The sequence below is a fragment of the Hydra vulgaris genome, chromosome 10 (genome assembly GCF_038396675.1).
Source record: "Hydra vulgaris chromosome 10, alternate assembly HydraT2T_AEP".
In the NCBI taxonomy this organism is placed as follows: domain Eukaryota; kingdom Metazoa; phylum Cnidaria; class Hydrozoa; order Anthoathecata; family Hydridae; genus Hydra; species Hydra vulgaris.
The window spans coordinates 13,057,093-13,075,874 of NC_088929.1; the positions used below are offsets into that span (position 1 = coordinate 13,057,093).

The following is an 18,782-nucleotide window of genomic DNA, read 5'->3' on the forward strand; positions in this document are numbered from 1 at the left end:
GAATAACAAAGCTTTAATAATAAACAAATACAATAGTTTGAATTTTGCTAGTATTTTTACTATTATATATTTTACAATCTTTTATTATATTGACTGTAGAAATAATCAATACAAATAACTTTGACATAAATTATTAATTAGTTACATGTAAAATTTTAAAATCTTATGTAACTAAGGAACCAAATAACAAATAAGATTTTTTTAAAAATAACTTTTTTTTAAACATTTCAATTAAAAGAAATGAAAAATACTTTTTCTCAAAAAAAAAATTTAGGTACATATTGCTATGTAAAAGTTTCAGAAATATTTTTCAAATAAAATCCAGGCAAATGACTAAAATAGTCATTTGCCTGGATGGTTTGGATAGGATAAATAATGATAATGATTTAACACATACTTTCTAACTAGATATGAAAAACCTCTGCTATAGGGAAAAAGAATCAAAACAATTGATGTGGATACAAACGATGAGTATGAAAACAAACTTTAAATAAAAGATGTTGAACTTTAATACTAGCTTATTAACAGGAAAGTTGGGAACTAGTTGGGCAACATCTTTATAACCAGACATTTATAACGACCTTTTTAACTATACCGAGCTGGTACATACTTATATAATGAGAAATACTGTCAAGCGTATAGGTATTATAAATGGTATTGATTTAAAAACCAATTTTATTAAACTGTTGAAAAAATATTAATGATAATCAAAAAAAAAAAACTCTGAAAAAATCTAAAAAAACCTCCCTAAGAATAGGGAGTCCATTATAGTTAATGAAGGTTTAAGGAATTTTTTTAAATACTCTTCTTGTAGCTGAAATAAATAAATTGAAGATTATTGAAACTGTTGTTTATGAAAACTTTTGTTGCACCTTAAATATCTTGAGTATAATATCTTGAATACCTAAACTTTGAACTTGTAAAAGAATTTAAGCTGTGCCACCACCTGTTACCAAACCTACAACTGTGACTATAAATGATTATGTCAGACAATAAATTTTCTTTCGATAACAATATAAAAATTTTTATGACCAAAACAAACAACAAGGATCCATCATTGTCAAGCACAAATGAACTTTAGTTCCAAGTTTTTGGTCAATAATAAAGTTCAAACGGTTTAAAATTAACATCTGGCCATTGTAGCTAAGTATATAACAATTAACTTTTTGTAAAACAAAAATAATCTTAATATACCCCATCAGATTTAATATAAAATTTTATATCTTGTACATGTTACTTATGATTTAATAAAAATATCTTTTACTTGATTGTCATAAGATATACACATCAATAAGATAACAGCTTGAATATTAAAAATTAAAACAGCACATATTATTATTGTGCTATAAATATAGTGGATGGTACAACACTTCATAACAAGACCTGCAGATATTTTCAAACCAAAATATTCAGGCATAAGACATATTTGATTGGACAAAATGATAGTTAAGATAGTTGATTGCTTTTACTGGACAAATATCAAACAATATTTGATAATTGGATTTCAAGCCCTGTTAAGCTAGTTTATTTTTAACAAACCTCTCTCAGCCCTATAACTTCAAAACCTTGAAGAACATGTTTGTTGCACAAAAAAATATAAACTTTGAAGAACAGGGTTGCTACTCAGAAAAACACAAACCTCGAAGAACATATTTGCTGCACAGAAAAACACAAAATTTAAAGAACATGTTAGCGGTACAGAAAATACAAACCTTAAAGAACATGGTTGTTGCAAAAAAAATACAAACCTTGAAGAGCAGGAATTTGCTGCCCAGGGAAAAAACACAAACCTTGAAGGAGTTTCTGAACAGAAAAAAAACACAAACCTTGAAGAATAGGGTCGCTGCACAAAAAAAACAATTTGAACAGAGTTTTACCAGGAATTTGGTGGGTAACAGATTGGTCATTCTTGTTTACTTTGTATTGTGAGAACAATTTAATTTTAGATGTTTCACCTTCCAATTTCATTGTTGAGTGCTATATTTCTCCATTTCACAAAGACTTCAATAGTTACAAGTTTAGCTTAGGAATATACTTACATATTAATTAATCTGCTATAAATTAGATTTAAATACTCTGACTATTCTTTAATGTGATTTAATTTGGCACAAAAAAATAATAACATGACAGCGGATTCAATTAACCACCTTTCTCTTTATTCCTTATTTTTCTCCTTCTGTTTTTGTCCATTTTCTTTTATCTATATTGTTCATGAATATTATCTATTGCTTTTATTTTTTGTTTATTATGATTATTATATTGCTTGTGATGATTTAAATGCTCCTCACATGACTCAGCTTTAGTGCCAGAAATTTTGCTGGCACTCAAGATAAAAATTATTGCAAGGTTGAGTGCCAGTAATCTTGCTGACACTCAAGCTAAAAACTATTGGGAAACATTATCTATAGTCATCAAAATATTCTTTACCATCTTCAAAATGCTAAGCTTATTGTTATCACATTTTTCTGATGTAAAAAAAAACAAGTAAACAAGTAATAAGCACCTCTTTTCTAATATCACTTTGAATGCCACCCAAATAAACCAACCGTCTTAATTCTGTTTTACAGAACATCTATAAATAAATAAAAAGTTAATTAAAACATTTTTGCAAAAAAATAAAAAATAAAAAAAAAATAATAATAATAATAATACAAAAGAAAAAAATTCAAAAAACACAAACAAAACAAAGAATATTTGAATACTATTCAATGTTTAAAAATTTGTGATTAAGGTCCAGCAGTATTTGTTTTAATGTACAACAATACTTAATAAACCTTTTAAAACATTCAAATTGCCACAAATTTGTAGAAAATTTTAGTTAAATTTGGTTAAAGTTTGCTTGTTTTCCAAAGTAAAAATAAAAAATCTTTACCAATCCCCTTTTTTTCATACTCTCCCATATTTCTTTAGTAAGACCTTGTTTACTTTCTGTAAAATCACCAGACCATGGTAATACTAAAGATGCCAAATGCGTACGAACAGTTTTTAAATGTCTGTAACTTGCAAGCCCTAAACAAAAGTACTTATAATAAAACATCATTAACCAAATTTTGACTTTATTTTTGATTATTTGATTATTGACATTATTTTTGATTGTTTTTTTTTAATGAAATACTCAATTAAGCAATTTAGAAATTAATTCATTAAAAATATTCTAAATACTTGAGAATACTGTAACAGTTTTTTTAAAATCATCTCTATACTTTTCCTGGTACACACAACTAAAGTGTAATAAACCAAACATAAATACAATGCTAATACATAAGAATTAGTTGTAAAGTAGTTTTATAATGCAAAAATAATACAATAACATTTATAATGGGATAACTTTTTATAAATTAAAATTTTTTTTTGAGAAAAAACTTAAAAATTGTTAAAACAATTTTAAGTTAAACATATTTATTTTGCATATTTATGTATTTTTTATACTTATATATATACTATGCTGTTATAAATACTATGCTGCTTTAAAGGTTTGTTTTAAAAAATAATTAAAGATAAAAATAACTTAAATGGTGCATGGTGTGGGATGAGTGTACCATGAAAATCAAATATTACAAAAACTGATAAATTAAAAAGCTCTACAGCTGCTTTTATACTTATTTGTACCACAGGTCTTTTGATTGAATATATATATTTGTACCACAGGTCTTTTGATTGAATATATATATTTGTACCACAGGTCTTTTGATTGAATATATATATTTGTACCACAGGTCTTTTGATTGAATATATATATTTGTACCACAGGTCTTTTGATTGAATATATATATTTGTACCACAGGTCTTCCGATTGAATATATATATTTGTACCACAGGTCTTTTGATTGAATATATATATTTGTACCACAGGTCTTCCGATTGAATATATATATTTGTACCGCAGGTCTTTTGATTGAATATATATATATATATATATATATATATATATATATATATATATATATATATATATATATATATATATATATATATATATATATATATATATATATATATAGGGTAATTGTATGCGCTTATCACAATGTCCTTATAAGCAATCTTTATCGCTGTAATTTGCTGACAACTACACTTGCAATAAGTCTATAATTTGTTGTACAGCATTGTTTCATGGATAAATGAAGGAGTATCTAGTACCTTTAAAACTTTATTATTAATTTAACTAATTTTCTTTTAGTTATTAGGTTATTTAGTTATTAGTTATTTTCACATTATGCATTCTTTACTGTTTATTTGAGCCAGTTTAGATTTGAACAAAAACTTTTTATACAAAATACTTTTTATAAAATCAAGTAAACCATCTTATCATTTTTTCCCTCCAGAATTCTTAAATAAGAGTGACTGTATACTAACATATCAAGCCTAACAACTAGCCAAATTTCAACTTTCATCAGAGCTAACTAGTAACTAAAGCCAAGTAGTCTAATGGGCCATTGATTTAGTATGAGGCATGGGTTAGGGGACGGAGAATTCCCTATAAAGGTCGGCTTACTAAAATTGTAATACCTGGTTTGATCAGTCAAGATCACTACCAAGTAGAAAAAATAGCTTAAATGCAAGAAACTCTTTAAATAAGTTTATTTAGAGGAAACAGAGTTACAGCTACAATAGTGTGCAAAGGTATTTTAATAATTTATTCAATTTTAATAAATTTTATGTTAATAATGAGTAATAGTAAATTATTCTATATGTAACTTTATTTTATGCTTGATTAGTTATGTACACACTAAACAAAAGTAGTATATGTAATAAATATTGTTAATATTTCGATGGGAAAGCTTTTAATAAGCTGAAAGGTACTCTAATCACTCCAGATTACAGTAGATCATATCTGTCCAATTTTCTTGCTGTTGACAGAACCTAAGCCTCGTTTGGATGTGATTTTTGGTCATCATTGGTTTTTTTAAGGTTTTCACAGATGGCAAATCAAAATTTTTATTTAATACATAACTTATATTTGACCTAGAAAGATTGTGCAGCTCAGGAATACTTTGTCGCAACCCATTGTGATAACATAAATGAGTTTGCTATTATTGATCTTCCCATTCTCCTTTGTTCCTGCTTAATGTTACCAGTGGAGTTGCTTTTTTTGTAGGGATACAGCTGATTGAGATACTTCCAACTGAGTAGCAAAAGTTTTACTAGAAAACTATATAGAAAGCTATATAAATATAAAATATATAAAATCTTCTTAAGCTCAACGATTGACCTACATTTACCAGGCGATGGTTGTTTGCTTTTCCCTTTTTTTTAGTTTTAATAAAATCTAAAAAGTCATAAAACATTATTACATTATTTTACACTATTTTATGTATCACTAATGACAATTAATAAAAGAGAAATAACAAATAATATTTGAAGTTTAGTTTGACTTTTTCTTTTAGATAACCGTTTTTCATTAAAACTGATAAAGTTTTGCACACTACCGTATATACTTTAAAAAACAGTGATGTTACAGCATTTGCTCAGTTAATTTTATCTGAGCTTAAAAAACAAAACCTTGTAAACTCTGTAAACAACATAAAAGACAGGCATATGATGGTGCTTCTGTCATATTTATAATTAAAAGTGGTTTTTTAAATTTGAAAATGAAAAGACTTTCACTTAATGCCATCTATGTTCATTGCTGTGCTCATGCTTTAAATTCATTGACCATCAATGCCAGTAAACAGCAATGGCCAGTTTTTTTTTGGCACAGCTGAAAATTTGTTAACATACTTTATGTCTAGTTTACCGCAACTTCATGTTCTCTATGAGCATCAGTTTGCATAAATTAACAGCAGACCTTTTAAAACAACTTTCTGATATAAGATGGGCAAGAAGGAAGTCTGCAGTTTTTGAATCTTGCTCTACTCTTCCAGCCACTCTAATAAATGTAAATCTTCACACTAAATATGACACTTGGAAGCGTCAGAACAGTAGCTTTTGGACTATCCATTTTGATAAAAATTATTTTTTTGTTGTTGCTATATTTGCAAAAGCTGTTAAACAATGTTTTTGCAAAAACTGTTAACCTTTTTGTGATATCAAACTAATTGCAATGCAAAGATGGAAATTTTGTTTGTAAAACAGTTGATTGTTACAAAAAAATATTTATTGATATGAAAAATTATGCAGTGTTGAAGGTCTAGATGTGTAAAATCTTTTATGAAAAAAAGTTTTTTTTTTTTTTTTTAATATTTTGCCATTAAATAATATTTACAATTACAAGAATAAAAGATTTACATGACTGGGGCAAAAAAAAGACTACAGTTGTCTTATCACTAAGTTGCAAAAAAAAAAAAAAAAAAAAAGCATGGCAGTAGAACTTTGGAGAAACAAAAAGATTGATACATGTTTTGAATACAATTTGAAAGATGTGCATGCATCTCTCTCATTTATTTCCTTTCTGAGTTGACTCACCTACAAACAAAAGATGTGTTGAAATTCAAGATTGTGAAACAAATGGCACTAGGTCTCCCTAATTTTTCTATACTTTATAAAACTACTTGACTCTTTCTGTTGCAACTGCTACAACTGAAAAAAATAGACTAAAGATTATCAAAAATAATTAGCAATCAACAAATAAGAACCAGCAATAATAAGCATCAATCCGTCACTATAATACTGTACTATAATACGTCACTATAATACTGTCACTATACTATAATATATCAGTATAAGTCAAAAATAAGTCAAAATAAGTCAAAATAAGTCAGTATAATCACAATAAAAAACTTGTAAGAACTAATTACTTTAACAATAATATTATTTATTTTTCCAGATTTACAATAACTATGTATAACAAATTCACTTACATCCGTTAAAAGCTCTTGCTAATATTTGATGCTTCATTTTCTCACATGCCAAACTCAAAACAACTCTAAAAAAAAAATTCTAAATCATGATGTTAAATATACAAACATGAAGTATTATCATGAATGCTAAATGACATAATTTAAATATCTAAATATCATGACTGCAAATAAGAACTAAGTTGTTCTAACAACTTGCAACAAAGCTGCAAGTAACCACCTACAGTTTTAAAAGTGACTAAAAGAATAACTGAAAAATAGAGAGATGCTAATTATAAAGCAGGATAACATTAAATAAAGAATAGTCTTAGTTATAGAAAAAATATTGTAACAGATTTAAAATAGAAAGCAAACAAAGAACTTAGACAGTTTAGGTATGTCAGTAGTACTTTATTAGTATCGGACGTAGAATTTTTTAAATATATATTAAATTTAAAAAACAGTTATTAAATTTCCCTTAATATTCTTTTAAAAGTTTTAAAAGTTGTGACTGTAAAATTTAGAACTCCTTTGGTTTAGTGAAGATAAAAAATTTGGATAATTAAAATTTTTCGAAAACTAAGATTATTAAATGAAATTTAAAACCTGTTGATTAATGTTTTTGTTCCAAAGCTCTAATCAATGCACTTTTTTGTAAAACATTCTTACTTAACATAAAAATGAACATATTTAAATTTTGAGTTTTGTGTCATATCAGAAACATCAAAAAATCTTGTGTCTGCCCTGCTTTATACAATTAAATTATATATTTATACTTATTATATACTTATTATATCTTACTCATAAATTTATTATACAATGTATATAATTCAAGATATAATTATATATAAGATATAATAAATGACATTTAATTGCCTCTGGTACTTGTCATTGTCGTCATTTGTCATTGATGGCTCTAAACAGACAGTGAAAAATTTATCCTAATAATATATTTGTTAATGATTCGGATTTTTTTTTTCTTTCTCTAATCCCTGCAAATGTAATCTAATCAATCTTCTTACCATGATTACCAAGAGTTTCTTTAAAAACAGTTTTTGTCAAGACAGGAGTATAAACTTGAGTTATCAAGACAGGAGTATAAACTTGAGTTATCAGCAAATTGAGCCACTTTAAATGTAAGGTTGTCGTGATCAAGAAAAAAAACAGGACCAAGGATAGAACCTTGAGGTACACCAGAAGTTACTGAAATGAAGAAGAGTGTTGGCTTTCAAGGATTACTTTAATAAAGTGTTTAGAAAGAAATGATTTAATGACTTCAAAAACTTTACCAGATACACCACATGAAGTAAGTTTGTGGAGAAGACCAGCATGCTAAATCTGGTGGAAAGTTTTAGATATGTTAAGATATGTCAATAGCCCTAGCTTCCCAGCCTTCATCTAATGCACGATAAAATCTTTCAGTCACAGCAGTTAGCAAGTAACCGTAGAGCAAAAGGAATCAAAACTGTATTTATTGTCTGACAGTAAGTTGTTTGACTAGATAGGATGTGACAAATTTGTAGATCAAAGACTCAAAGATCTTGCTAAGAAAAGAAAGAAACTGATTGAACAATAATTGGAGGGGTCATAATGTTCTCTAGAGTTTTTAAAAATTGGAACAACAGATACCATTTTTGAGCAGGCAGGAAAACAAGACTCAGTCAAGCCCTTATTAACTAGTTTAGATAGAATTGAAGAAAGTTCTGGAGAACAATTTTGTAAGACTACGACAGGAATGTTAAGCCACAAGCCGTAGAAGAGTTTAATTGAGATATGACTTTATCAAACTTGACTTATTTGTAGATAGAGCACGGCCTCCAAAGCAATGAGCTATGCAGTTGTTTCAATCCTGTTAATTAACCCTAAGTTGTAACATAGGGCTCCTTGAGTGACCTCGACAATGTGTACCAAAAGCATTAACAAGGATACCACCCATGCGCAACATGGCACTGTTAATACTCTGATATTTTGCAGCTGTTGATGGTATCAGCCTCATTATCCTAGGCAGGAAACAATGTAACACATGTTTTCATATACGCCAACCTATAAGATGAAGAAGGGGTTCGAGGCTGGTTAGCAGAACTATTCTGTTTACTCCTAAAGTCTTTGACAAATAGGCCTTTTACAATACAATAGCTGGATGCAGTTAACATCTGCCTAAGATGATTATTTTTATTGGAACACTATCTTGAGCCTTTACTCAACCAAGAGCCCCAAGGCAGGGGATTCATCTCTATGCATCATCTCTAGCCTTTACTCAACCAAGCCAAAAGGCAGAGGAACAAGTCGGAGTTTGTTTTTCCTAGCCTTTGTCAACAAAAGGTACACCTTATAAGGCAGCAGGGCAAGGGGCAGGTAGTACTATGATACCAGTAGCAGGATAATTGTAATGATCCTAAACTTCTTGTAGGCAGTAATTTAAAACATCAATAGGAATACTTTGGAAATGCATTAGGAAAAACATTACATCCAATAGAATACTAGAGATTAAGGTGAGCATAGGCTTTATAGTTAAAGTTGCTAGTTGGTTACTGAGCTCATACTGCATCAGAGGTTTAAACAGAACACAAGCATACATAATAAAAGTAACTTATGGGTGAGTGAACATCGCCACAGAGGTTCAGACAGAACACAAACATAATATAGTAACTTATGGGTGAACCAACACTACATCAATTGGTTCAAACAGATTATAAACATACATAAAGTATCTTACAGGTGAATGAACACCGCACCAGAGGCTCAAATAAAACACAAACATACAAATAGCAACTTAGGGGTGAGTGACACCCCACTAGAGGTTTAGAAAGAACACAAAAATGTATATATAGTAAAATACAGGTGAGCTAACACAGTAACTAAGACACCTCAAACAATATAAAAGACAATCGCGCACCAAAAGTCTCTTTCTGGATATTTACGAATATGCGATGACAATCTAAAATGGTTAAACAATATTTCATTCTTTAGAGCCACAAACAAATATTTAAATATAATTAGAAATAATAATTTAACAAAATATAGTTATAACTAGTTTACCTCATCCACATACCTATCTAAAGTCAAGTTTCTAAAGTAAAGTTTTATGTAGTGTAAGCATCCAAGTTAGACCTCATAAAGTGTTTGAGCCAATTTTCTACGACTTGACAATATTTTTCCTTTTATGTCTGATATAATGGTATACGTATAATGTATGAAACACTAAAATATTTTACTCTGATTAATGAGAAAAGTGGAGGGAAAAAATGTATTCTAAAAAAGTTATTTTTCTTTGCAGTCCATAACAAAAATGTAGATCTTTTAAATAAAGTTTTTATCTTAGGACATTTTCTTTTAAATACTTTCTTTTAAAAAAATAAAAATACCTAGGAAGAACTGTGCGCCCACTTCCTACTCTCATACTACAGTACACTTTTGGCAGTAGAATTCTTTTTTCTTGAGGTGTTTTACGCCAAGGTTTTAAAAAAATATTTGGAGATGTGGTTAACTTCTTTTTGAAGTTAGACTCATCTAAAAAATTAATATTTGAAGTCATAAATAGAAACAATTATTACATACAAATAATTTGGATAAAGAATATTAAATAATTCTAATAATTAAAAGTGCATTAGTATTATTAACAGCAACATTATAGAGTATTACAATGGTGTTCAAAAAAAGGCTTAACTATATAAAAATTAACATAAAAATTTCAAACATAATCATATTTTATAAGAACACAATATTCTAAATCTAATGTAAAAAAAAAACTATTTTTTGATCATAAAAACCTGCCAAATGTTTTAGGTCTAAGTTAATTTTTTAAATTTAGTATTACTTTATTATATAAAACACATATAGAGGGCATAAGAAGACTTTTTTTTTAAATGTTATTTTACTATTAACTTATATAAAAATAAAAAAGCATAAAAAAAAATTATTACTATTATTTTAAAAATTCAAATTAAAAAAAAAATTAAAAAATCACACCTGTGTTTGCAGAAGATCTAAAAACAAGACGAAAAACATGATCATTTCCTGCAACAAGAACATCATTTCCACCTTTCAATTTATTAGGCAAAAGTTTTTTTAGCTTGGGCCAAGTTAGATTATGACCTTGCTTAAAGAGTGGAGGGTCTAATCTTCCGAGTGGATAAAGCCCTTGCTCAAGACAAGATAAAAAAGAAAATAGTGATGCATCAGATTGGAAAGTTAAAGGAGGAAGCTGTGTCCCATCTTGATTAATTAAGACAAGATTCCCATTAGAAGCACCTAAACAAAGAAATTACCAAAAATATTATTGTTTGACATACTTTTAGCATAAGAAAAGTTAACTATAAGAAAAAATTAAACAAAAACTAACTGAAATTAAATGAAATTAAATAGAGATGTGTACAGTCAGTATACAAGTTTAAGGTTAAAAATGAAAAAAAAGTTTTTTCTAAAAAACTTCTTTTAAAATAAATTTTAAATAAATTTTAAAAAATGCAAAAATTATTTATTAATCAAATTTTTATTGTACATATTATTAAAAACATTTGTTAAAAATAATGATAACTTGTTTAAAACTTAATGTTTTCTACATGAGAGAACTAGTGGCAAAAAACAATAAAGAAGTTAGCTTTTGAAAAAATATTTTCAGGGGAGCCAAATGGCTTTAAAAGAATTGATTGTTCCCTAATAATAAAAAAAAAGTAGTATAAAATTATGTAAGGTCTCAAATGAAGCAAAATTTTATAAAAGTTTCAACAAAAATTTCAACAAAAATTTCACAAAAAAAAAAGATTTAAAAAAATAATTATTTTAGATTTATTGTATAAAAAAGTATTATTTTATGACAAAATAATTTTTTTTTTAACATGTTTTTATAATATGATTACTATTTTTAAAACTTTTATAAAATTCTTTTGAGTACTAAACAAAAAACTTTTTTTCGGTTTAATTAGGAATGAATCGAATCTATTAAGATCAAGTGGCACCCTATTAAAAAATTGTTAAAAGCAAACTTCTTTACTATATAGGGCACATACAAACGGTGTAAAAAATATATATTAAAAAAAAATACTGTTTTGAATACCACCCTATTATATATATATATATATATATATATATATATATATATATATATATATATATATATATATATATATATATATATATATATATATATATATATATATATATATATCAGGCCTTGTTAAGAAGCGCTACGCAGCTCGCATTTTGCTTGCGAAAAGGCGATTTGCCTACGCGTTCAGCAGTTTTGCGCTACGCAAAAACTTTTTTAGAATAACTCAAAAACTCTTTTAGAATATTTAAATTATCTTTTGATTACCGTTAAGTAAAAGCATTTAACCGCAATTGTAAAATAATAGATTTTTTTGTTAAAGAAACAGTTTGTTTCATAATTTTTTTTTGTTATTAAAAATTAGTTAAAAAAAAAAGTGTTTTAAGTTTTATCTTAAGGAATTAAATATATAAATTCCTTTTAAATATAAAAATTATTTTTAGTCATAATAAGTTTAAAAAATGCACGATTTATTTTGATGTAAATATTTTATTAATAAGATATTTTGTTTATTGTTAATTCAATAACGTAAAGTTTTAATGACGTTCATTTAATTTATGAAAATAAATTATGATCACGAACATGTTATCGGTAACTGGATAAATAACAAAAAAAAACTTTATTGTTTAAAAACATTATTAAAAAGAGTTCACAAATTAAATAAGAAAAAATGTATTAACAGTTAATAAAATAACCAAAAACCAAATATAAAATCATAAGAAAATAAACAAATATTTTACGTTTCATGAAAAAAATATTTTTTTCAAAATAAAATTTAGTTCATATTTGAAAAAAATAATAAAAATGATTTTTTTAATAAGAACTTAGATTTTATTTGTAACTTTTGTTATAGTGAGAAAAAAACAAACTGTTTGTATGATTTTTAACGCGTTAATAAAATAACTTTAATTACAATGCGGTACTTGAAAAGACGTAGTGACGCAATATAACTTCTAACGATGCAAAATATATTTGCTGAGTTGAGTTACTTATAAATGCGCTACGCGTTTTCGCTACGCAGCGAAATCTCGTAACAAGGCCTGATATATATATATATATATATATATATATATATATATATATATATATATATATATATATATATATATATATATATATATATATATATATATATATATATATATATATATATATATATATAGACACACACACATTATATCTTAATATTAATACAAAATAATTAGATAGAATTAACATCTTTACATAATAACAACTTGAATATATAATTTTTTTTATATAACTTAATCAATATATAACTTTTTATATAAAATTTTTTTTGTCATTTTCAGGAATTCTTAAAGCAACAGAACTGTTTATTTCTATAACATATAAATTATTTTTATAATTTATGTTATAGAAATAAACAGCAAAATCTCTAAATAAGGTTTTTTTTTTAGCTGTTTGGTCTTTTTCTTTTTTTCAGCTGTTTCCTTGTCAAGTTCGTATGGTCTATTAGCTTTCCAAATATTTTCCATTACCATGACTTTAACTTGTAACCTCTAAATTGATGCTCGAAATCTTTTTCCTGATGGAAAGCAACTTTTTGTATTTAGAGTTTTTGTGTACTATCTAGATTTCTATAGTTCCTTTGTGTCTATAAGCATACAAAGCCCATTATGATCCATCTTATGTAAGCAATTACATACATGCAAGTTAACAAGAAAGAAAAAAAAGATTACCAATATGCACATACATATAATTATAGTTAGGTTTACTTGATTTTACTTCCGTTTAAAAAAAGTTTATTGCAAAGTTGAACTTGAATAACAATGCAGATAAAAAAAAAATTAAAGAAAATAAAACTTACATTTTTTTTTAAGACTTAAGACTTTTTTTAAGACTAAAAAATATACTTTTATTAAATGAAAAAAATTTCTTAAAAATAAATTGCTAATATTGAAGTAGTTAAAATTTGTTCATCAAACATAAAACACTATATAAACAAAATATAAACGTAAAATATAAAAGTCTTCGGAATTAGGTTTGGCATTGGCTAATGCCGACCTAACTGCCAACCAAAAAGTGATTGAAATTGGCTTAAAATTGTGACCCCATTGTGGGTCACAATTTTGATGGTGTCAAATTTTTTTTGCCAATCTGATGCCAACCTCTAACAGTTTGAGGTCAGCAATTTATTGCCGATCTCAATTTTTCCTAATCCCAAGGGCTGAAATTTACTAAGCAAATTAAGAATATATGTAAATTTTGAAAGAAATTCTTTTATAATGAATTCTTCACTTTTTTCTTACTTTCACAACATTTCATTATACAAAATATTACACAAAATTTTATTCTTGCTATTTTCTGATTGATTAATGTCTAGATTATATAAGGTCAAACTATTTGAATAAATGTCTAATTATTTAATAATTCAATGATTAATTAAAATTGAAAATCAATCAAGAAAGAACAAGATTAAGTATTAAAAAAAATGCTAACAAGCATGTCAACGAGCATGTCAACGAGCATGTCAATTGTTTTTTAAATATTTAATGTTAACATTTTTAGTTAAATTTTAATTAAATAAAACCAATATTTGAAAAAAAATCTGCTATATACCTAAACTGTGACAATGCAAGTACACAATGTCTGATAGATCTGTTGTCACAGCATGATCCCAGTACTTGCATTTATCGTCAATAGATTGGAAACTACTTGTGTGCAACATAGGATTTGGTGTCCATTTTAAAAAAAGATCATCTGCAGATTTGTGTAAAGAAAGATAACCTTGAAGGGAGCTTTCTTCATCCATCTAAAACAGATGTTAGAAAGTAACAATTTAAAGGTTATAACTATTAAATAACACTTACATACACGTGTGCAAGTGCACATTAAATACACTTACATACACGTGTGCAAGTGCATATATATACACACATATATATTTATATATCTATATATCTCCATTCTCTCTCTTTTTTAAAAAACATACAGAATATTTTTTTTAAACACTAAACACTATTTGCGCCAGATTAAAAACTTATTTGTTTGGTAATAATTAACTGCGAGTTATTTTAATGAAGTAGTTAACATTTATTTAAATGTTTTAAAAACTACGCACTGTTGCGATAAAAATTTAAATTACAAATACATAAAATATTCTCATTATTTACAAATATTATTGAGTTTGAACTTTTATAAAACTTTTTTTTATCAAAATATCCAAATAATCAAAATATTCAGCTACAAAAGAATTGTCTATAGTACAACGTAAATGAACAAAATTAAAAAAATAAAATTATTTTGCTTAGATTAAATTTTTTTGAAAACAATTAAAAGAAAATTTAATTTAAGCAAAATAATCTAGCAAGCATGTAAATATTTATTTAAGCAATGATATTTTCATAAATTACATTTTTAGTATTAGTATTAGTAATAGCTGTAACTGGGGTGAGCCAGTGAGTGTGATATTAACACACTTTGACAGCCAACTTGCTTAATTGCTATTCATTCAGCAATCAAGACCTGTTATTAGCTATTAACTAATTGTATGTTAACCAACTTGCTTGTCCTATCCCATTAATTGGCTGATCTATTAAGTAAAAAGTTTTCACAATTTTATTTCAGCCAAAGTACATGGCCATACATTTCAAAATATTAAGTTTCACAAAATATTAAAGTCCACTTAAAAGCTAAATCAAAATCTGATTGCAAAGAAAGAGTTGATGGATGAGTTGATGCACAGGAAAATATTTCATTCAAAATTTTGGTGTCATCCACATACAGCTTGGTTATGCTTCTTAGAGTTTCAGGCAAATTGTTTATAAATGGGGTCAGTAATTGGACCACAAGAGTGGTCCAATTACTGACTCCTGTGGCACACCACTGAAAATTTCTGCCCAAGAGGATACATTTTCGCCTATCACAAATCTTTGTTTTCTTTCTTTTAAAAATACTTCATTGTATTGTCAGATATTTTATAAACTGTTAGCTTAAGCAACAATCTTTTATGTGGCACTGTGTTAAATGCCCTGGAGAAATCCAAAAAAACAACATCAATGGGTTTACCAATCTCTAAGATGGTTGAAATAAAATCAAGTGTTTCAAGTAAATTCATTGAGCATGATTTATTTTAATAGTCAGGCAACAGCACATAACTGTGCTGTTGCCTGACTATTAGTTTGAACTTATATAGAAAAGTTTCATGTTTACATCTGGTTATACCTTACATTATTTTACATGCAATTAAAGTAAGTGACACCGGTCAGTAGTTTCCTGCTAAGATTTTTTCGCCTTTTTTGTACAGAAGAGTGATATTTGCTGATCTAAATTGCACTGGCAGTTTGCTGGTTAAGAATAACTCTTTAAAAATATACGTAAGTGGAATGGCGAAGGCTGATACACAGGTTTTAAAAAAAGCTGAATGTAAATTATCAACACCACTTAATTTTTTTTCTTCCATGTCTTTTAATCTTATGTGGACATCTTTATATGTAAAATCTTCATTTGTCATAATGAATGTTTCAGTAGTTTTTAAATCAAAAGAAGGCAGTACAGCATCATCCTCTTTCACAAATGCAGCTTGAAAATTTTTGTTTAAGATATCAGCAATATCTTTTGAATTGTGAGTGGCTTCACCATTTGCTCCTTTTAATACTTTTATAGAATCTTTGACCGCTTGTTGATTGTTCTGTAGAGAAGCTACAGATTCTTGGTGGCTCTTTTTACCAGAATAAACTCAAAGTTTTGTCACATTTTTTCAATCTTGACTGCTACATTTTTGCTTATAATGAGAAACTTCAATTTAGCATTAACCCAGACTGGTCTAATTTTTAAAGAGTTTAATGTCTTTTTAATTGGAGTAAAATGATTACATGCCACCTTGGTGTAAAAAATCAGTTCATTAAACATTTCTTGTACATTTTTATTACTAAAGCATTGTATCCAGTCAACATTTGAAATTAGATCAGATATGAGTTTAAAATTGGAATTAGAAAACATAAATCTTTGTTTGCTTTTATTGTCACAGATTGCTTTATCAGACAAGATGAAACTGAAACATATTATTAGATGGCCTCTGTTTACGGTACCCAAAACAAATTTTGAATTTACTTTATTAACACTTGCTGACTGTGTTGTAAAGACCGAATCTAAGGTATTCACAAAATGTTCATCTAACAGCTGGAAAGTTGGTATGTTAATATGCTGATAAAGAAAATCATCATTTAAAGTATCTGTAAATTTATATTCAATTCCATTCTCATTTGAAATTGCATCAACACAGCCATTTGAATAGCTGATTGATGAGAAATTGAAGTTGCCCACGATAAGTAAGTTTTTGAACTTATTTTTGTCTATATATTTGCGTGCCAGGCAGAAAACCACACCAAATTCTGCCATCTAAAAACTCATTTGGCCTGTAGATACGTTCAAGTAAGTACTTGTCATTATCAAAATAAACAACTGCCCACACTTGTTCTAGTTTACAGGGATTTAGAACAGCATCATTTAGTTCATAGGAGTCTAATGAGTTCAGTGAAAAAAAAAATTCAGTTTCATCTTGTCTAATAAATTTAGTAATAGTTTATTGCCGGTTGTTGCTGCATTTTAAAAACTGAAACTTATTCAGGTTTTGAAATGCAACAACAATTGCCAATAAAACATTACTTAAAAAAACTTTATTTCTAACTAACTTAGCTTAACTCTTGAAAATTTTGTTGCTTGGTTTCCTAATAATGATTGATTTTATCACTTGACAGGCGCAGCATTCATTAAAAGCGTATATGTTTAAAATAAGGTATCAGGGTTTATTCTAGGAAAATAATTTAGGCCACAGTACCTCCATGGCGGAGAAATTTGACACGAAATATTGCGGAATGTAGGCAAAAAGTAAAATTTGTTTATTGTTGTTCAATAAGCAAATTTTACTTTTTTACAGGAATTATCTATTGTTTAAACCTATAAGGCCTTTATTCCACCTTTTTATTTTATTTTAATAGAAATGTGTTATGAAAAAGTGTTAATGACACATATTAACACAAGCAAAAATAATTGATTAAATTGAACAAAATAATTGAAGAAAGTCTGGTATTTTAATATAGTCAACTACAAATGAGTTAATTAAATGTTATAAGAGTTAATTAATTGTTATAAACAACCACACATATCTTTAAAGACATAAAAATTATTTTAAAAACCAAAATGTACCGTGGCAACAATAACATTGTTCTTTCCATACAACAATGTTGTATCAGCATTTTGGTGTAGTGATTCAACATGCTCTCGTGCCATTATTGGAGTACCTATCATTGGTTTCTCATCAAAATAAGGGGTAGTAAACAAGGATCTCTTAGTTGAGCTTGGGCTCTTTAATGTATTGCTCGTAACAGGAGAGCTGTAAATTCGATGTCTCTGAACCAGCTCATGAGCAGTGGGATCATTCCAAGTAATATCAGGAGTTTTCATTCTTGAGAAATCCAAAGAACATGGACCATCTAAATTCAAAATTAAATTTTTTTTTACTTTTTATTTCTCTCGGTTATGCACCAAGTAATTCCTGAAATTTAATAAAATATATAACTCATAAAAACTTATTATAAAACATATAGTTAAAACTTAAAAAACAATAATATAAACATTGAATAAAAAAACTAATCATTCATTTTGTTTTAATAAGATATTTTAATATTTTGGTGTCTCTTTTGAATTCAAACATTTTACAACTAAAATCTGACATTATTAAAACTTTATTGTTACTATTTCTAGTTATATCAGATTTCAAAATGTTCAAGTTATTCGGACATTCTATAACACAAACTTTTGCCTATAAGTAAAAATAATTTAAGTTATCAAATGTTTTGACCTTAAAGGTATAAAATATTACACCATAAATGAAAAAAATGTTCAAATGTCACTCTGTCTAAGTTTTGAAGAAATGCATCATTTAACTAAAATTTAGACTGAATTGAACTTTTGTTAAATATCTTCACCACTATGACTGA

General features: G+C 27.0%; 1 protein-coding gene across 1 annotated transcript in view; it reads right to left on the bottom strand.

Moving 5' to 3' along the window:
- LOC100214023 (small G protein signaling modulator 2) overlaps positions 1–18,782 on the bottom strand; it is a 58,518-nt gene that overhangs the window by 13,678 nt on the left and 26,058 nt on the right. The window contains exons 6-12 of the mRNA XM_065807286.1: positions 17,989–18,275; positions 14,401–14,593; positions 10,743–11,024; positions 10,139–10,283; positions 6,798–6,862; positions 2,873–3,009; positions 2,504–2,572 (exon numbers count right to left, since the gene is read on the bottom strand). Of these exons, the coding sequence (XP_065663358.1) occupies positions 2,504–2,572; positions 2,873–3,009; positions 6,798–6,862; positions 10,139–10,283; positions 10,743–11,024; positions 14,401–14,593; positions 17,989–18,275 (1,178 nt within the window). The remainder of the gene's footprint in view (positions 1–2,503; positions 2,573–2,872; positions 3,010–6,797; positions 6,863–10,138; positions 10,284–10,742; positions 11,025–14,400; positions 14,594–17,988; positions 18,276–18,782) is intronic.